The sequence below is a fragment of the Martes martes genome (genome assembly GCF_963455335.1).
Source record: "Martes martes genome assembly, chromosome: 4".
Lineage (NCBI taxonomy): Eukaryota > Metazoa > Chordata > Mammalia > Carnivora > Mustelidae > Martes > Martes martes.
Window position 1 is genome coordinate 53422390 of NC_137891.1, and position 22173 is coordinate 53444562.

Below are 22173 nucleotides of genomic sequence, written 5' to 3' on the forward strand. Positions count from 1 at the left end.
CCTGTGTACCGTGTTTTTTTCTCAAACTCTTTTGAAAGGTATCACTTGGTTATTAATATCAAAAACAAATCTCAGAACAGGTGAGCGCTTCCAGGTTGATAGTAACTTTCATAAATAGCACACTTAACTCAGGAATCAATACATTGTTATCACTGTTGTACCTTATTTGAAATCAGCCAAACTGCCTAGAAACTCATTTTAATCAGCTGATGTTAAGTGGGATAGAAGTGAGGCAACCAACCATTCACTTGAAACAGAAATGAATTTTGCTTCCCTAGGAAGTGAAAGCAGTTAACTCTTGGTCATCATCTTTTTCTCCAAATTATAGGATTAAAAAATAAATTCTTCTATACTTGGTTTTTGACGTTTGTGACCTTTCTATGGAAATCCTCCACTTCATTTAAACTTAGCAAAAAGGGCTAAGATATCTCTGCTAACAACAAAAGACCTTTCTGAAGAGCTATTAAAACAGTTTCAGGAGGTAACAATGATCTACACCAAAGCTATGGACCTGGCACATACCAAGTAATAAAACAAACCCGAAACAACAAAAAAAACCAAATCCCCACAATCTGCAATGCTAGAAATAAAAGCGAAGAAGTCAAGTACACCCATCTTTAGTTTCCTAGTGATATTTCATATACTTTTTTGCTAAATGAAAAAATAAACCTTACACTCTGGGATAAACCAACACTCACTTTACTAACTTCTTTATTTAATAAAACCATTTCCAAAATCTTAAGTGTACCAAGATATCAGCTACTATTGTTCTTTATAGTTCATACATGTTTGTCTATCCTTGAAAGCAGTCTTCTCTTCAGGTTCATTTTAATAGAATTCTGATTAACCATATTTTCCATGTTTTTTAGAAAGACTTCTTATTCATGGATTTTTAAAAAACCAGAGTAACATGATGGAAAGAAAAGGAATGATAAAGCAAATCTCAGTTCCTACTCCTCAAAATTCTAACAATCAACTTTATTTTTCTCACATAAAATAGAGTAATGTTTGCACACTTCACAAAGCTGCTATGAAAAGTGACATCAGTATACTGAGTAAAATGTAAAGTAGAATATAAATCTAGGTGTCATTAAGTGAGGTTAATCTTGGTGCCTGTGGTTACAGGTTTCCCTGGGATCACAGGTTAGCAGTGCTTCCAGATCATCTGGTAGGGAGTAGCACAGCACCTGACTCTAAGTGCTAAACAGAACTAAGTTGGGAAGAAGGTTTCCCTGATTTTCTTTCGGTTCTCAAAATTCCAAACATGAGGCAGGTGCAGACCAACTTAGATTTTCTTAAGGGTGACTGGGTGGTTCAGTCATTAAGCGGCTGCCTTCAGCTCAGGTCATGATCCCAGGGTCCTGGGATTGAGCCTTGCCTGCATCAGCCTGCTTCTACATACCCCCCCCCACCCCACCCCCCTTGTGTTCCCTCTCTCGCGGTCTGTCCAATAAAATCTTTTTAAAAAATCATTTAAAAATTCTTTTTCTTGGGGCGCCTGGGTGGCTCAGTGGGTTGAAGCCTCTGCCTTCGGCTCGGGTCATGATCTCAGGGTCCTGGGATTGAGCCCCGCATTGAGCTTTCTGCTTAGCGGGGAGCGTGCTTCCCCCCTCTCTCTGCCTGTCTGTCTGCCTACTTGTGATCTCTGTCAAATAAATAAACAAAATCTTTAAAAAAAATTTTTTTTTCTTAAAAGACAAATATTCTTTTTTTTTTAAAATTTTTTTAAAGATTTTATTTATTTATTTGACAGACAGAGATCACAAGTAGGCAGAGAGGCAGGCAGAGAGAGAGGAGAAAGCAGGCTCTCCACGGAGCAGAGAGCCCGATGCAGGGCTCGATTCCAGGACCCCGGGATCATGACCCAAGCAGAAGGCAGAGGCTTTAACCCACTGAGCCACCCAGGCGCCCCAAAAGACAAATATTCTTAAGAATGAAATGAGAGAAGACAGAAATCAAGGTTTTAGAAATTAACTCCATTGCACAAAGCTCAAGAGACTCAGTAAGACCTTTCCCCACTTTCATTTTCACTTAAATATATACCAACATCAAGTTTCTCTTCTCTGAAGACAGTTTCAGAACTATTTTGTTTTTCAGAAACAGGTATAATTTTTCTTCTTTACTCATTGTGATCGGGTTTTTTCCACTTTTCACTGGACTAACTTCACTTACAAATAAATATATAAAGCATTCTTGACAGTTCCTACAGCAGCCTAGATATTCAACATACAGTAGTTTCCATTCACACCCCACTGACTCAAGTGACTGCCCCATCTTAGACTAAGCTCTACTGTTTCTTCTTTGCACTACCCAAACAAGGCTGTTATTTCTGCTCTCATTAGTCCTTAAAAGGTCTATCCAGATCACTCCCCCACTTTAATCCATGAACACCCTCCAAATGTTTTTTCCCAAAGGCAAATATAAACGACCTAATCTCTAGTTAAAAATCTCCCATGGCCTCAGTATGTAAAATCCACAAATTTACCATGCAGAACAAAGAGAATCACAACTTGGCTCTTATGTATCTATGTAACCTCATTCCCCATTACATTCTTTCTATTCTTTAACCTGCTTGCCCTGACTTCCTGCCACCTTGTAGTCAGTGAATGCCCTTCTCCCTCTCCTGGGAAACTCCTACACAAGATCCAATTCTTTTTTTTTTTTTTTAAATTTTTTTATTTATTTATTGGACAGACAGAGATCACAAGTAGGCAGAGAGGCAGGTGCAGAGAGAGAGAGGAGGAAGCAGGCTCCCCGCCGAGCAGAGAACCCGATGCGGGGCTCGATCCCATGACCCTGGGACCATGACCTGAGCCGAAGGCAGAGGCTTTAACCCACTGAGCCACCCAGGTGCCCCACAAGATCCAATTCTTATTACTGCCTTCTCTATATAGCTTTCACCAAGTCTCCCATTGCACCCCTTGCCGTACTTACTATTTTAACATTGGTCACATGACACTGGCTATGTTTCTACCCCACAGCAATCCTATTATGAACAAGTTCCAGGTAAGGAACTCCTCAATCTTGACATCATCTGGCAAGACGCTTACTTTTGGGGGGGGTTTAAAAAAAATTTAATTACTAAATTTCCTATTATGATATGGAAAGATATTCTTTCTTGTATTCCAGGAAAGTAGCATTTGATTATAATGTAACTTTTCTGGAAATGTAAAACGATGAATGAAGACACCCCCAGAATATTAAGCTGATGTCAGAAATTAAAATTTCAGTTTTACAGATCTCTCAAGATCTACATTTAAAGGGTTTAGATTACTTGATATTGTGAGCAGGCAGAACTCAAAGTGCTTTTGTAAAACTGGTCCACAGGCGGCTTCAACACCAGGTCTGGCCACACAGACTGTTTCTTTAGTGTTTGTAACTTGTATGTAATAATGAGTACCTTCATCTCTTGGGATAAACATGGCAGATAGGGAAGGAAAGGAACACTTAGCAGAAGAAAAGTAAAGAAGGGAAAAAAGATGTCAGAATATTCCTACTACTGGGGTGCCTGGGTGGCTCGGTGGGTTAGCCTCTGCCTTCGGCTCAGGTCATGATCTCAGGGTCCTGGGATTGAGCCCTGCATTGGGCCCTCTGCTCAGTAGGGAGTCTGCTTCTCTCTCTCTCTAACTGCCTCTCTGTCTACTTGTGATCTCTCTGTCAAATAAACAAATAAAATCTAAAAAAAAAAAAAAAAAATATTCCTACTACCTACTGTCATCCTCTTAAGATTAAACATTGGAAGATTCTTACGTATTACTATATTTTATAGCCCATAAAGTACTAATGGGCCTTTATTTTTTAAAATGAACATCAGGCTTTCAAACTACCATTTAACACCCAATTTTAACAGTTTCTGAAGAAAAGTAACATTGTCATTTGTAGCACATCCTTCATAACATCCAACCAAAAGGATGCCTGAAGGTAGAGAACATCTGGAACCCCCTAAGATAGAAGAACAAAGAAAAACTAATCTAGATCCATAAATTTATCTGAAATGCTTAGAGTAAGATGTAGGATGCAGTAATTTTCAGATTTTAGGAAAATAGTAACTACGATACTCCCAGTGGGGTCTAGGGTAGCATCTATAATCAGAACAGTATTTCTGCACAAAACATGAATATTCACATTTAAAGAAATGAGTAAAAGATATAAATAGCTGGTTTTGCTGCTGAGGATTGGGTTTTGTTGCCAAAATGATTAAGAAAAAGCTCTAGATAGTTTTTACTCATTTCAAAATGCCAGAATTATGAAATCTTTCTTTCTGCCCATTAGTGTCATAATGTGGGATACACTCAAGGCTAGTTACAGTCAAGTAAAACTGAGTTGAAAGCCCACATCTCCTTAAACAAAGCCAAGTTCCATGGTTTTTAAACATTTTAAATAGTTTATACAGTAAATTTATATGACATGGTCAAAATATTAGTCTCAAATGTGATGGCCAGTTTTCAAAATTATAAAAATTTAATCATTTAGAAAGCATTTTAGGATTCTGCAACATCTGAAAGTAATGTCAAGTATCAATTATCATCCAAAACATAGAAGAGCAGAAGTGCTGGATAGAACTCTAAAGCGTTGACTATAAACAGAGTAATTCATTGCTTCAAATGCGACTCATTAGAATATCTTAAAGATATTTAGCTTGGGCTTTCTGTTCAAGGTTGTCTTCTAAATATTCAAATTATGTGCTTTCTAACCAAAAGGCAAATAAACAAATTGAAACTGTAAACTGAAACCTGATTTCAACTCTACTTTTAAGGATTAATAAAAATTTGTAAATGTTTTAATACTGTTTTCCCCAAAAGTACAGATGAAAGCAAGGAACTTTTAGGGGTGCGCCTGGGTGGCTGAGTGGGTTAAAGCCTCTGCCTTCCGCTCAGGTCATGATCTTGGGGTCTGGGATGGAGCCCCATGTCAGGTTCTCTGCTCAGCAGGGAGCCTGCTCCCCGCCCCCATCTCCGCCTGCCTCTCTGCCTGCTTGCAATCTCTGTCAAATAAATAAATAAAATCGAAAAAAAAGAAAGAAAGGAACTTTTAGATTTAAAACTCTAAATTCTTTGCTCAAGTAAAATCACCTTGCATCTGAATATTGTATGACATTAAGAAAAAAATCATCTATATAGAATTTTATCAGCTTGTATTAAAGATAAAAAAAATCAATTATATAATCTACTGCTTCCTTTACTAAAAACGTTTTTGAGGATATTGTTTATTATGCTACATGGTATCAACTATATAAAAGCCCAAAATTCAGTACCAGAGAAGTTTGTCATCTTCCAGAACTGGCATGTTTCCTCCTTTGAGAGGCTGCTTAGCATCTTAGAGCCAATTAAAAGCTTAATTAGGGCAACTATATTAACAGCCTCTACTAGCACACTTAACTTCTTTATTGCTGTATTTTATTTGTTTTCCTGATGTTTCTTGTCATTTAAAAAATGTCTGTTCAAAATGAAGTATGTATGCACGCAAAAATTAAATTTATGTGTACACATACAGAGCAGTTATTTACAATGGGTGCAACTTGTGTGGCTGACATAAAATTGAAAAATCTAGATTCAGAAAATAATCCCAAAGCATCAAAAGATCAACAGTAAGATTAACACGTGACTTGCTCTGATTAAAGGCAACAGCATGTGTGAACACACTCTGTAAAACAACTTAGGTATTACACATTTACTCCTATAATTTAATTCCTAATCTCGTATTTTTAAATACTTTATTTGGCAGAAATTTGTTTTCTGGTTGTGTATCACTAAGACAAGGATTTGAAATTTTTGTATTATCAGAGAAACTCATTAATAATACCTCTTTTCCTATTTTATTACCTAGAATTTAGTTTTTTCCTGACAGTTTTAATTTTCCCATAAACTCCAATAAAACAGTAAAAAGGACAGTTATAAGTTATACCTTCAAATACCCTCATATATAAAAAATGATTTGAAGCAAACTGCAGTAGTGAGTCAAATAATGAATATACTAGTTTAAAATTAAAAAAAAAAATCTAAATAAAACCCCTGATATTATTTCTGGGTATACCATCTTATCTTGGTATCTTAAAACACTTCTCTATGAGGCATCCAAAAATGAGCTTCAGTAGTATGTGGCAAGAAGATATTATTTAGAGCTGTGGTTTACAGACTCTAGGCTTTTTTTTTTTTGTTTAAGATTTTATTTATTTATTTGAGAGAGAGAGAGAGCATGAGAAGGGGGAGGGTCAGAGGGAGAAGCAGTCTCCCCGAGGAGCAGGTAGCCCAATGCAGGACTCATCCGGGGACTCCAGGATCATGACCTGAGCCAAAGGCAGTCGCTGAACCAACTGAGCCACCCAGGCACCCCAGACTCTAGGCTTAAGAGTCTGGGGAGGGGGGCGCCTGGGTGGCTCAGTGGGTTAAAGCCTCTGCCTTCGGCTCAGGTCGTGATCCCAGGGTCCTGGGATCGAGCCCCACATCGGGCTCTCTGCTCAGCAGGAAGCCTGCTTCCTCTCTCTCTCTGCCTGCCTCTCTGCCTACTTGTGCTCTCTCTCTGTCAAATAAATAAATAAAATCTTTAAAAAAAAAAAAAAAAAAAAAAAAAAAAGAGTCTGGGGAAGTCATTCTTAAGGGGATCCACAAGTCCAAATATGCCAAGCGTTGCTCATAGGCCATAAAAATAATTTACTATGTCTTTTCAGATATTTACCTACAGAACTTTAAATTTATTTAAAAGCACTTATATCACTGAACATTATCAGTATTTTCTCAATAAGTGGAAATCGAAGTATAACCAGTGATGGTGCAGTTCATAAAAATGTCTGTGGTTTTAAAAGGGACCAATTTTTTTTTTCTTTTTAAAGACTGAGTCTACCAGTTCATTAATTGCAAGGTTTTAATGTGAGTCGGTCTTAAACATGAAACCTGCCTCTATTTTTACTAGCTGAATGACCTTGAGACAGGCCTTAACCTTGATAAACACAGACCCACTGTGTTCTATATTGGTTAGAATTTGCCTCCAGAGTTGTAGTTAATTTTGTACACCAAAATTTCTGGGTGAAAAAAAACCAGGTGGATTGTAAGAAAGATGGTAAAGGGGCTTGGAATTCATAAGGAATTCACTTAGTTTAATAAATTATCTATAATATCTGAAGGGTTGGTTATCTGGTCAATAGGTTAGGCTCAGATTATACTACTCAAAATGGCAGATAATCATGAAGTTTAAAAGAACGAATTTTGGCTCAAAATAAAGTAACTTCTAGAATCTAGTAGAAAGCATACTGCACTGGAAAACTCATTTTAAATAATCACAAATCTCCCATTTTAAGGGGATCTATAATGACCTTGACAGTTGTGCTTTTGTCATTTAATTTTCTTAATTAATTCCTTAAAATAAGTACCACACTTTAAAGATGAGGAAACTGAAGACTGGAGTTTAATTTGGTCACAGTCACACAGTTAAGTACAGAGCTCATCTTCAAATCATGACTCAATTTTGGCTCTTTCCTCTTTGTCAGTGGATCTCAAACTTCATTCACAGTGTAATCACCTACAGAGCTTATAAATATTCCAACAACCAGGCAACATCCCTGAACCAGTTATCTCAATCTCTACTGCAAAGACCCAAGCATCATGGTCTTCAAAGTTCCCAAGTAATGTCAATATGCAGTCAAGAAAGATTAAGACCCACTGCTCTATACCAAGGGTTGGCAATAAAGCTCTACTGAAGCATATTCATAATCTTCTGTGTATACTTAATGTCTGTGACCACATTTTGGGCTGCAATGGTACAGAGTTAAGTAACTTTATGACCAGCAAAACCAGAAATATTTACTGTTTGGTCCTTTACAGCAAAAATTTGCCAAACCCTGGCTCTGTATCATATTATGTCCTAATCATAATATCCTTGTAAGACACCCCATTTCCTGCCACTCAATGACATTGGATTTAGAGGCACTGAGAAGTTGCAATAAGTTTAACAGCTGGAATATAGTGTATCACTGATGAAATGTCAGTTAGGCAAGGTTCAGACACCAAAGTGATACCCCTAACATGATAAAATTTTGTAAGTTGTAAGATGTAAGAGATAAACTGAAAGTGTATTAGACTGCCAAAAATTTATGATACATCTATTCCAGCGATACAAACTCAGCTGAGGGGGTGCTTGCCAAAACAATAGCTAGTAATGCTGTTTTTTAAAGTATGCATTGTAGGGGCACCTGGGTGGCTCGGCAGGGTCCTGGAATCAAGCCCCATGTCAGGCTCCCTGTTCAGCAGGGAGCCCACTTCTCCTTCTCCCTCTGCCTGCTGCTCCCCCTGCTTGTGCTTTAATAAATAATTTTTTTTTAAAAGCAGTTTGTAAACTATGCACTGTGGCTCAATAGTAGTGCTTTCCTTTGAATTATTCCAACTGTATGTGGCATTAAGAAAGGGTTAGCTCTGATCGGTTTTGCCAATACTACCTCCAAAACCTGCTTATCCCTTAAATCGTGTGTGTGCGCACATGCATATGTGTATTTTAAAAAAAACACAAGGTTCCCACCATACTATTAAGTGATCAATCTCTGCAGCATAAAAACAATGTAGCTCATCTTTGAGAATTTCAATGTCTTCTATATTAAAAATTAAGCCAAAATAAAGCAATACTATGAAAATCTACCCTTAATACTTGAAAGAAACTGCCTCTGAGATTTAATTATGTAACCGTCAACAAGTATGAGGGAAAAGATCACTAAATCATATTCATTATGCAAATATGCTGATTTTCACCTAAGTAAATCCGAAAACCAACGGAAATTAAATCTACACCTAAAAGGCCAGCGAAACCATTTCATAGGATTACTATGGCATTCTGTCCTGTAGAACTAAAAACAGTCATTCTTTTTAACAAAGTATTCCATCCCTAGATAATCACCATGATGTAAATCATACACTGAATAGTTACAGAGCTTTGAGGCAGCCGAACAAACACTGAATCATATGTGACAGTGGTAGACATATACCTTAAGTCTGGGGTCTGCATAGGAAAACCTCAAATCCACTGGGCTGCTTCTTCAAGTATAATTAAGTTAAGCAAAGGCAATTAAGTTTCAAATGTTTCTATTTATACACTGTAACAATGGTCTCCCACCCCATTAAAACCCATTAAAAAAGGTCCACAGTACAATGTGACATGCAGATTTTGTATATATTCTTTTAGTTATATAGTGAGGAGAAATGGCTCAGAGTCCTGTCTTCATGAATGAGAATGAAAATGAGGGGACAGTGGGACAAATTTAAAACATTTCAACTTCTATAAGATTTATGGTAAGAACAGCAGCTCTAAACAAATTGGAATAATCCCACTGTCATCTGCAAAATTCTAAAAAACACTTAAATGTTTAATTACCAAAAAAACCACCCCAAACTGGGAATAAAAAATGTTCATTAGGTCTTAAAAATGTTCTGAAATGACAAACTGATTATATATTACAACTAAGATTTTAACTAAGATTACATTGTATCTTTTGCAGCACTGGGTATAAAAAAAGTGATCACAGAGACCAAAGATCAGAGAAGTCAAAGAACTATAAATGAAGAAGAGTGCACACGCCATAAATAATATAAGCAAATACCTCATTATTAGCACAAACTTTGAAGAACTCACATACACATGTGGAGAGAAAAAATGTACCAAAATTACATTATTGTCTGAGTAGTAATCTCCCTTCTAATATAAACTCAAATTTAGTATCTGTGTATTACTTCTATAGTTTAAGAAATACTTTACAAATATACCTCAATATTATATCCAACCAATTATATCCAATTAATCATAGTTAATTAGCATGAAAACTGAGATACCTTTGTATATAAAATATTTACCTGGTTCTTCCTTGATGAATGATAAATCTTCTTCTGGATAGGCAACAGGTGGCTGCATCACTGAACAATCTTCTAAATTTGTTTCATTAGGTGGTATATTATAAATAAATCTCTTTGTAGTTTGGTTTTTCCTCCTTGTTTTGCCAGTCTCTTGAATTCCCTGGGAGCCCATATTATTCCAAATAAACACTTTTGTTTGACCTTGAGATTCATTTTCAGCCAATTCGGGTGAACCATCCTGGACCCAACTACTGTCATTCATTTGGTAGTTTTCTATTTGGCCCTCGTCGACGTTACAACCATCATTTTCAATTTTTACATTACTTGCCAAATTAGTAAGATTCCGAGTTGCCCAAAAACTGGCAATTTTTTGATCCCGTGATGAAGACAGACCATCTCTATTAACTGGTTTTCTATTATTATAGTCCACAACTACAGACTCTGGAGCTTCTGATTTAATGCTTATATTTAAGGCATCTTTAATGAAATTTCGGCAAGTTTGAACAACTTCACTCATTTGTAGATAGCTGGCCACTGTCATCACTTCAATGGCATTTTGGCTTGTGAGCACCAGGTTACCAGAATACAAGAAGTCCAAGATGACTGAAAAACCTTGAACTGCAGCAATATCTAAATGGGTAGTATTGTTTTGGTTAGGGCTTTCTTTGTTTGAAAAGCAATATAAAGTCTTAAAGAAACGGCTGCCTGCAACCAGGATGTTCTTATGAGCTTTAAAGATTTTTCCGCTCACCACAATGCTGACATCGCAAAGAATACCTTTCTTTCTTTGTTCATTTAGTTGTCGAAGAAGTTGATAGCAATAAGAGTTCTCATTTGGCCTACTATTAAAGTCACAGTACCCCTCCTCTGATGGTATTTCTGTCTCCTGTAATTGGATGGAAAACATTAGTATTAAATTTTATTTACTTTTTACAAATCCCCAAATGAAGGAAAATATCAATTTAACTTTTTAAAAAGCGTTAATCAAATGCACTACTTTGTTAGCAATCATGATTTATTGACACTGTAGTGTTCACAATTCCAAATACTGAGAGGAGAAAAGTGCAAAAAGCTTAGTGCCAGCCACTGCTATTTTAAGAAAAATCAAACACATCTGAATTAAGGATCAGCAGGATTTGATTTAAAGAATAACATGTATTGGGGTGCCTCGGCAACTGCCTTCATCTTAGGTCATGATCCTGGGAGTCCTGGAATTGAGTCCCACATTGGGCTCCCTGCCTGGTGGGGAATCTGCTTCTCCCTCTGACCTCTCCCCTCTCATGCTCTTTAATTCTCTCCCTCTCAAATAAATAAACAAACAAATATAAATCTTTAAAAAAAATAGCATGTATCATGTATAAGCCAAGGACATGGGTCCAGAATTATTTAAAATTAAAATAGCAATTACTTTCCTATGAAGAGAAACTTTCATATATAGGAATCAAATTAGTTTGCCCTATCTCTTACTGATAAGAATGCAACCGTCCCTCATTGAATTATAAAATATCTAAGTTATAATATTGGGTACTTCATCCTATTTAACACTACTAAAAAGGTAAATTTTTAGTCTTGGTAAACATCCAATCAAATAGGTCAATGAAATTAAATCTAAAGATAAAGTTAAGACCAGGGTAAGAAAATGTGTTTCAACTATAGGAATACCCAGCCATATAATTTCCCAATTAACTTTCAAAATGCCTTGTTGTCTTTTTAGGGGCATAAATAGTAAATGTAAAGTAAAATTCCTGAACTCAAAACTCTCTTATGTATTATTTTTTTTTAAAAGATTTTATTTTTTTAAGTATCGCTACACCCAATGTGGGCTTAAACTTACAAGCCCCAGATGAATAGCACATGCTCTACCCACGTGAGTCAGCTAGGCACCCTGGAACTCAAAACTCTCAGAAGTTTATAAATTTTCTTATCAACCTGACAAGTATTCACTATAGTTCTGTTTAGCATCTCTTAAGTTATGGTAATTCCCATAAAACAACAGCACACTTTAATAATGGTTTTTAGAGGGGCACCTGGGTGGCTCAGCCGTTACGCGTCTGCCTTCCGCTCAGGCCTTCAGCTCAGGTCATGATCCCACAGTCTGGGGATCAAGCCCCTCATCGGGCTCCCTGCTAGGCGGGAAGCCTACTTCTCCCTCTCCCACCCACCCGTGCTTGTGTTCCCTCTCTCACGGTCTCTCTCTCTCTGTCAAATAAATAAATAAATATCTTTAAAAAAAACAAACAAACAATAATGGCTGTTAGAGAAATAAAATAATCATTTTTTCCAGTCAAAAATGTTCTTAGATATTTCTGGTAGAAAAGATGGTTGAAACTCCTGGCCCTAAAATTCACATTTTCTTTGCATAAAATATTAATTTAAATACAGGCCATTTCTGTAAATGACAAACATCCATGACTATGGGGAAAAAACATGGAAGATACATACTAGACTGTAAAACATGCTGAGAAAACAGATACGCTTGGAGAAGAGGAGAGAGAAGGTAGAATTTAAGAAAAAAACTGAAAGGTGTTGGGAACACAGTTAAGACTGCAAAAGAATTTTCATGGGGACAATATTTTAATTGGTGGTGAGATTCCCAAACAATCCCACAACTCCATTTAACCCCACACGGGTATGGCTAAATTACAAAAACAGTAGGTTAAGTCTGAGTACTGAACACAGGAGGCCATACATAAATAATGTCAATTTCCTTGAAACTAAACCAGGTCAATGATCCATTTAAGAATTTTTGTGTTGCTTTCAAGTATGAGAAGTCAACTGAAAAACCAAAATATTAGAATTCCAGGCCACTTCAGTATTCCCACAGGGGTAATGGAATAGTACCGATAATGCTGGAAGTCTGGGGTATATGATCACTATAGAAGGATGCACGGGAGGTAGAGATTTTCCTTTTCATTTCCAAATGACCCTTGGCAGTCTACTAGTTCCCACTGCCTAGCAGACATAATGCCCTAGTACTATAACATCCTGCTCCCTCACATGCTTATCTATCAAGTCTCAAGCTTTAAATTAGCTCTTTTTACCTCCTACCAAACACCCAATCTTCATGAACAACTGGCAGGTTTAAGGGAAGTAAACAAAACAAATTAATTCACAAGTCCCAAATTTTTGCTTTTGAAGGCGTGAAGTGAAGGAAGTGAGATTAAAAAAAAAAAGATATTGTTTTAACCTTGGAGCTTGTACATAAACCAGTATGTTGTGAATGATGAAATTTTAAACTATTTACCAAAAGGAAATGAAAATGTGTGAATATATAAAGATCTAAATCAATACTAAAAACTACAATTAATGCTACAGTATCATTTTCTGTAAAAGCATCATACTATTTACTTGATGTCCCTTTGAATAAGACTTTTTACTAATTTGCTTATGCTTTCCACTCAATAAAGAAACATCCAAAGTCGACCTTCTGTTAATACAGGCCTGAAACTAAGCATTGCTATATGCATGCCATGCATGTCCAGCAAAGCTCATTTGGTTCAAAGTTCTGATGTTGCAATAACAGTATAAACACTTGGAAGAAGCAAAATTTTAAACACTGATCAAAATTTGGCAGCACATCATGAAGTATTTGTGATAGCAGTGAATTAGCATGTGCAAATCAAGAAGCCACATAAAGTTTATACATCTGGCAGTTCAAACCTTTAAGGAGGAGGCTGTGTCTAACTATACAGTCATTTTAGGCGATGGTCACTGTGTTCTGCATTTTTTGGGCCAGTCTGAAGTTCTCAGCCATTATCAGACCAAATGTCCTAATTTTTAAAAATAACTCAGACAGTAGCCTATCCACCAAAATATTTGCCCATTCTATTTTAACACAAAATATACAAATCAAACACATTATTCAACTACTACTTCTTGTTAATGTTTTAAAAGAATAGTTATGTTCCTCGCTTTTATAAGCACCACCACCAATTTCTTTTTCGCTACTGATTAGAGGACTGTGCCTCGTTTCTGTAGCACCTATTAAATATGCTCTTCAAAATGAAGGCTTTCCAAGTCAAGAGTATGTGTACTCTCAAAGGGGAGTATTATTTGGGCGCTTGGGTAAATCAGAGCTTAAGTAAGGACACAACATTAAAACAAACTGCTGGTATTATTTGCTGAACTAAATATATTAAGAAAATCTTAGTAATGAACATAAAAATCTTAAAGTAGTTTCCAAAGGAACTCACGCCATCTCTGCCTCTGGTTCCTTCTTTAACATTCTCAATGCCCACTCTGAGTATACTGATGAATTCACTGAGATGTAAAAAAAAACACTGATGAAAAGCTTTAAGTAACTCTAGAACTGGTCTCTTCAGATGCTCGGAAACTTTTCTGTTCCTTTTCCCAAAATGGAAAACACAACGTAGCCCAGACATTCATCTAAACTGGCTAAACAAGATTTTAAGAAAATGGACATTCAGCAACGCCTCAGTGGCTCAATGGGTTAAGCATCCATCTGCCTTAGGCTCAGCTCATGATCCCAAGTTATGATCCTGGGATTGAGTCCTGCACTGGGCTCCCTGTTCAGTTGGGAGCCTGCTTCTCCCCTGCTTGTATGTGCACATGCATGCTCTCTCTGACAAGTAAGTAAAATCTTTAAAAATTAAAAAAAAAAGGATATTCAGACTTCAGAAATCAGACAAATTGTTACATCAAAGATTCTATAAATGTGAAAAGTCTTCAAGTTTTTTATTTGTGAAGATGCCCATAAGTAAAATTATGATTTCAGATCTGGAACAGACCTTAGAATCAACTCTTCTAAAATTAATATAAAAAAGAAAATATACACATAATATGCATCTTTAAACTTACTTCCAGAGAAACAAACAAAAAAAAGTAAATATTTTACTTACAGAGGAAAATGTTGCTGAAAGCTTGAAAAATCATGACTTGACTCAATTATTTAATAAACACAAAGTGAATGCAAGTTCTACAACTGTAGACCCAAAATGAGTTCAGACCACTAGAGGGCAAGACTCATAAGGTACTAAAGAGTGTAACAAAGGTGTTAAGAGAGCAGAGAGAAAGTCTACCTAGCTCAGTTATTTGTGGTGGTGGTGGGCCCGGTGGGGAGGTTCAAAGATGGACCTGGGCAGAGCCTTAGAAGATGAAAAAATGGGATGGGAGGATGAACATTCCAAGCAAACATAGCAGCATTAAAAAGAAACAAGACGGTATTACAGCACCCTCACAATTCCAGATTTATGAAAGAACTTCAAGGTGATCCTCCACAAAGCCCAAGAAATGCAATTAATGCCCTTATGAATATTTTTGGAGGCTATAGCTTCCATCCATTATCAAGAGAATCATATTCCCCCCCCAGATTAAAAACGACTGTGACAGGTGCCTTACATCTGATTGGATTATAAAATATAAGAGATGGTTTTGACAGCTAAGTAGGGAACTAATATCACGGAACTAAAACCAGAGATACTGTGACCCAGGTGAAGGTACTGTTAATAGTGCAACATACTTGCAAGAAACCAGGACCTTAACTAACCTAAGACATAAAATGTTAATGGGGGGAGGGGTAATGGGTCAGAATCTGGAAAAATATCTGGAAAATAAAAATCAACAGAACAAACTAGATATTGTGGGGGTGTTGTAGGGTCAGTCTTCAGCACTCTGGCTTGGGCAGCTAGATAATGCCCCAACTGGCAGAGAACCCAAGACCATCACCTAATCTCCCCCACCCTTATGAAAGGAGAGTTGGAGAGAGAATTTCAGTTGCTAACAGTGAGTTCATGTGTAGTCAATCCAAAAAGGATAATACTCTTTAGCTAAAAAAATCAACAACTACTATTTACTTTCTCTACTCAAAATTATAATCCTTTCAGTAAATGGATTAGCAGAAAAAAAGGCATTTCCAATATGAAACATGGACGTGTAAACTGAAAGCATTAAAAACAAAAATCTTGGGGCGCCTGGGTGGTTTCGGCTCAGGTGATGGTCCCAGGGTCATGGACAGACCCTGGCACTGGGTTCCCTGTTCTCCCTCTCCTCCCCAACTCGTGCTATCTCTCTTCTCAAATAAAAAAAATACAATCTTAAAAAAGAAATCTTTACTACGTTCGTTGCAGCTGCCCACTGGAACGCTTTATTTAAAGAATAAAAACATTCCACTTCTAAATCCGAATTTTTGAAGAAAATGGAAATTCTAATTCTATACATCAGTGGTGGAATAGAAATCTTCAGGTGATTTCACTCTTCAGCCAATTTTAGATACCAAAGATATGCTTTATTACCAGCACTCTTCTCAAAACACACACACTAAGCAGGTGTCTATGACAGCAACATATTTCTTCATGATCCTCCCATTTAACACTGCTAAATAGTTTGCCCATTTGTTAACAGAATAAAATACAACCATTTTAGCATGACAAAAGACCCTCCATAGTCTATTACCTATTCAAACTTGATTTTTCATCCTGCTCAGCAACCAATTATCCACTTCTCAATTTTATTTTGTTAATGCTGCTTCCAATTGCAGTGCTTGGAATGCTCACCCCTCCCTGTTCAACACCTAGTCATTTAACACAATGAAGTTCAAGAGCCAATTATACAAGCTTCTCCCAACTTTTCACAAGCAGAATTGATGACTTCCTTTTGCGTTTTCACTGTAACCTGAACATACTTCTAAATTTTATTATGTCTGCCTCTTCTCACTAGACTACAAGTTCCTTGAGGGCAGAGAAGATGTCTGATTTACAGATTTTAGCTCCAGTGCTTTGGATCTACCTCATGTAAATTAAAGAGGGAGAAAAGAAACCAATCCTACATACACTGTAAGGTACTGTCAAAGACTACTAAAAAGTTAAAAAAAAGAAGGGGGAAATGAACCAGCTTAACAAATCAAACATGATGAATGTTAGACCCTATATATTATACAAAATGCTTATTTAATGGGTCAGAGGTTGGTTGGTTATTTAAAGTAGGCTTCACACCTAGCATGGAGTCCAATGGGGGCTTTGAACTTAGAACCCTGAAATCAAGAGCCTGACATTTAACCTAACTGAGCCACCCAGGCGTCCCTCATCTTTAATATTTCTTTATGAAAGGTTCTTCAGCCTTTCTTCCTAAACTGTTAAAAACAAAAAACCTTTAAGCCTTATCTTTGTAAAATGCAAAGAAGGCTGTTACAGACAGACCATGTCAGTTTTGCTTTAGTTGAGGACCTCAACGTACTCTCACTGGTATGTCTATCAGATCATTGACCTAAATTCAGTATTTACTTTTTAGAAAGATTAATGAAATTATAGCAATACATCTGACTGTGTGTTTTAGACTTAGTAAACTGGAAAAAGAGTTGACAGAATGTAATTTAGGCTATGAAAATTTCACAATTAGGTAGAAAGTGATCTGAACCAAGATACAGTGGTAACCACTGTTAAAGCAATTTTGAAGTCCTCTAGGCTAAATAGTCAAATCCTGTATAACCTAATCACTTAACTTTCCTTGATGAAGACAGGTACTACTTAAAATAAAAACTGTATGTTGCCCCTTACATCCTTATGAAGAATATAAGGATGTCTTTGAAATAGAAGGCTCAGAACAGATTCTGAGAGACTATTTTTGACTCTCCCATGAGCAATATATTACAGAACAGCAAACTTTTTAGAAATGTGTTTTAATTCTTTGGCCACCCCGGACTTAATGAAAAAGGACTTTTCTTACTCTCAGCCTAAGAAAGACTTGTGATATTCTAAGATTTGGCCTACCTCCTCTCAAAAAGCATCCGTCTTTTAAAAAAGCCGAGAGGAGTTGAGGGGAATAAAGGCTGTGAACGACCCTTAGCCTCAAACTGAATTCTTGCCTGAAGAACTACAAAACTCTCATTTCATTTTTAAGATAGGACAAAGCTAATGCAAGGTATTCTTATGAAGTGGTGAAAAAATTTGCATGTATGAGAAAGTCTCAGAATGTTTAAAGAACAGGATGGCCAAAGTCTCTGAAGGTATGAAAAGGAAAACTTAGGATTCTCTAAAATCAGGATTGATCCCATAAGATGAAGTGGTTTCCAAACTGTCAAAATTGGTTTAACACTGAAGACATACGAGGTACCAGGCTACCAAAAACTTGTAGTTATTGGTGATAAATAATAATGGCTAGCATTTAGGTGATTACGTGCTGGCACATATACTTTGCATACACAGGGGAACTAGAAGTTAAACTCATTTGCCTGCCCAGAAAGTAGAGGATTAGGATTCAGTCCCCCTAACCTTAAACCAACCCCAGAATGCTCTTACAGATTGTGTTATACTGCCTCCTACAGGTAGTCAAAGGCTACAGGGCAAAGGAAAAAAAAAAACCCCTAATTGAATTCTGCCCGTATGAATAAGTCAATTCTTGAAAAGGTCACTCAAATCAACAAGACAAAGATATGCTGGTAGTACCTGGGGTCAACAGCAAGGTTAACACCCCAAACCAACGTTGCAATGAAAACAGAGAAGTTAGGATCAATTCAGAGTAGAAACATCCAGAATCTAATCAAGGAAACCAATACATAACCTTAGACACATGACTTATAAATTGTATTGTCTTCAGCCTAATGAGAGAATGTCCTAAGAGAAAGATGGCGTGCACATGATATCTTAAAAAGGGGACTTCTGAGGGGGGCAAAGAGAAAAGGAGGAATAATTCAGAGATCAAGTTTAGAAAACGTTTTACCTAGGGACTGAATTCCCTGATCCAGATAATGCCTAGGGGAGAAGGATACACCACTCTAAGTCTATCATAAGGTTATCCAACTAATTCCCCTTCCTCTGATTTCAGGTTCACTAAGCAGCTAATTATATTTTGCATTCCCACTCAGATTTGCCTACAGGGACAGGACTATGCTGATAAGAGTAACTGGTCCACTGTATATTAAGAATATTTCTTCTTTTTGAAATTTTCTGAATAACCAACCTAACATTATTTAGGAAAGTACACTTTCATTTTCACAGGTCCTCCCCCCCATCATCTTACAATGTATTACTTAACTCTTTAAAGTCCCCAACTCTACATCTATAAAATAATTACTTTGCAGAGTAAGGTAATGTGTGCTCGGCATACAGAACACAAGGAAATGTTAGTTATATTTCACTCCATTACCCAAGCTCACAAAGCTAGTAATTGCAGAGATCTGAACCCAGATTTACTCCAAAAGCCATTCTTTTTCCATTACAACATTCCCTATAGGCTCTAGTCTCAGTTGTCATCAGGGACTCTAAGACTTAGGACAATTTACTTAACCTTTTGGGATTGTACATCTTTAAGTGACCTTCCTTCTAGGGCTTAGGCAACTCAAATTTGTGCAAAAACTATTACCATTCTCCCATGGGAAAAATAACCTTATGCTTTAAAGTTAACTTCTGAGAAACTACTGTGCTATGGGGTTATTGGATAGCACCTAATTAACTCCAGTGTAAGTGTTTTGAACAGGAAGATCACTCCAATAAACACGCAGAGGGTCTCACATCTGAAAGTTGACATTCTAAAATCAGCGACTTTTTACCAATACAAAAGAATGAATTCCATCTACCATACAGGTTGTCTGAAAAGACTTAAAACAGGAACTGGCTCAACATCTCTTTCGGCTTAAAAAAGGATTTACCAAAATGGTAAGCCTACTATCTTTAAACTGGAAATACTAAATCAAGAAATAACGACTAAAGTATAGTTTATCTGGGGTTCCTGGGTGGCTCAGTGGGTTAAGCCTCTGCTTTCAGCTCAGGTGGGATCGAGCCCCCGCATCGGGCTCTCTGCTCAGCAGGGAGCCTGCCCCCCCCACCCCCTCTGCTTGCCTCTCTGCCTACTTGGGATCTGTCTGTCAAACAAATAAATAAATAAAGTATAGTTTATCTGTTTTCTAACTAAGGACTTATGTTTTCAAGGAGTTTAGGAAATACATTCTCTACCAGCCTACTACCTGATATAAATAAAATCACACGAAACATCCTTAATATGCAAAGTTTAAAGTAAACTGCATTTACAACAAACTTTTCTTAAAAAGGAGGATTACAGAAAATCTCAGCGCAAAAATCTGGGTAGAAGGAAACAAGTAAAAACTCCAATAGTTTACCAAAGCCATGCCTTTGGTAAGATAAAGTTCAACAAAGTTCAAGGGAGATGAATTTAGTAATATTATTCACAAGGAGTGTTATCCAAATAGCTTCCTCTACATTTACATACTGCGCTCACATTTCACATTATCCAGACCTGATATATAGAATTTTCTCAGCTGAATGTTTTCCTGAAAGGGTGTGCATCAAAGGTTAAGGAAATTGTTTAACTCATTCTTTAAAGAGTTGCCAGATTTGGCTTCCATCAGCATGCTGAAAGTCTATGAAACACAAGGCAGCTTTTCTAAAAATCACAGCTAATAAAATTTTTGACCGCAAAGTCAACTTTAGAGTTAAAACCTTCAACCTCGCCTTCTTAAACTTCTTAAAAATTCTGATGGGCAAAGGGCGGACTCATAATAAATAAATTCAGCGCTACGATTAGAAAATTGTCATTCCGTTCCCCCCCCCCCAACACAGATTACTTTTGAAACTTGTTCCCAGGCTTTCTAAACCCCCACGCATCAGCTCCCTGCAATTCCACAACTGCAACGATGCCTTCACCCAAGTGTGTGTCGCTTTTTGGCTGATAAATCTCTCCCTAAAAGATCTGAAAAAGTAGGAGCAGAATATACTGTACCTGGGCGTTGGCTTCGTGGAGTTTGTGCTCGTTAGAGACGTGGTGTCTCAGAAGAAGGGTTTTCTTGTAGTTTCGGGTCCCTCGCGAAAGCTCATCGTGCCCCACTTGAGGAAGGTCCCCGCTTCCCCCGTCCTCAGGGGTCTTTTGGCACCAGCCGCAAGACATAAGGCCAGTATCCTTGGAATACCGCAGCCAGGGAAAATCTTTGAGCCAAGAGGTCTGGAAGGAGCACTGTAGCTTCTGCATTAGGGACTTGGGCCGCGCGAGCGGGAAGTGCTGGACAGTCTCTCCTTCGCCAGCTCCCACACCGCTGCCCTCCACTTCGTCCCCGCCATCGCCGCCCGACCGCCTGCTGCTGCTGCAGCTGCCGCCTTCCGCCCCGCTGCCGTCGCCCAGGCTCGCCCCCTCCTCCTCGTCCTCGGTGCTGTCGCTCAGGGACGCGCCGTCCTGCATCAACTCCTTCCCCTCCAGCGCGTCCAGCTCCAGATCCACAGCCGCTGGCCCTCGCCCATTGAAATGCCTCAGGGGCCACGCCGAGATCTCGGGGCGGCCGCGGCTACTGCCATTGTTGCCGAGACCCCCGCCGCCGCCGCCTCCTCGGAAGGCCAGAGTCCGACGGTTCCTTTCCGCTAGCAGGGGGCCCCCCGCGCCACCGCCGCCCAGCGAGGTGGGGCCGCCCGCGTCTTGGGGGAGCAGCAACTCCTTGGTTTCCTCGGCGGCGGCAGCGGCCGCCCCAGCGGAGGCCTCCAGGTCTTGGGGCTCCAGGCCCTCCAATTCCACTTCCTCGTCGGCCCCCCGCCCATTGAGCTGCTGAGGCGCTAGCGGCTGGGGCTGTCTTGGCTGGGGCTGCTGAGGCCAAGCCGAGGCCTCCCCGCCAGCGTTATTGTTCGTGGAGCTGCTGCCGCCGCCGCCGCCACTGGCGGTGACCAACCCGCCTCCTCGGAACGCCAGCGTCCTGCGGTTCATTTCACTGAACGACATGGCGCGCGCCGCCGCCGCCGCCGCCGCCCGGTGCCCCGGCTCGCGCCCGGCCTCGGGCCGCGTCCCGCGCGCTCCCCGCCGCTCCCCCTCGGCTTCGCCCCCGCCCCCACCCCCGGCGTTCCGGTCTCGCGGGGCTCGGCCTCGCCCTCCCGCCCGGCCGTCCGGCTCGTGCTCGCTCCCGGGGCTGCCTCACGCGTCCACCGCCGCCCGCCGGGCCGCCGCCTCCGGCAGCCTCCTCGTCCTCCACCCCCGCCCCGCTGTGCTCCGGGCAGCGTCCCGCGCGGAGAAGGGGGCGGGCGGCGGAGAGGTGAGCAGCGAGCCGGGGGCGCGTGGGGCCTTCGAAGTTGAGAGGCGGAGTGCGGGGAGACCCTCCGCTGCCCCTCTTTAAAGCCGCGCGCACACACCGACCCTCCAAACAGATATCCTTCCTCCGGTGCGCCGAGGAGTCCCGACGCCGTCGCCCGCTTCCCAGGCGCTGAGGGCGAGAGGCACGTTAAACTGCTGGGCTCCGCCACATAACGAACCGACAATAAAGCCGGCGGAGCGTTTCCGTCCGACCAGGCCCTGGCGGAGGTCGAATGGCAAATGAACAACGGACCGTGCGCCCACAATGCACCGGGGTAGCAGTAACCGCTGGAGGGGGAAAGGGTGGGGGCCGGGCTGGGGGAGGGGG

At 39.5% G+C, this 22173-nt stretch overlaps 1 protein-coding gene across 2 annotated transcripts in view; it reads right to left on the reverse strand.

Annotated features, from left to right (window-relative positions):
- Positions 1-21509, reverse strand: part of ZBTB10 (zinc finger and BTB domain containing 10) — a 36970-nt gene extending 15461 nt beyond the window's left edge. For both annotated transcript variants that reach the window (XM_080802680.1, XM_080802679.1), the window contains exons 1-2: positions 20520-21509; positions 9831-10716 (exon numbers count right to left, since the gene is read on the reverse strand). In XM_080802680.1, coding sequence (XP_080658806.1) covers positions 9831-10716; positions 20520-21500 — 1867 coding nt within the window. In that variant the 5' untranslated portion in view covers positions 21501-21509. The remainder of the gene's footprint in view (positions 1-9830; positions 10717-20519) is intronic.
- Positions 21510-22173: the final 664 nt, after the last annotated feature.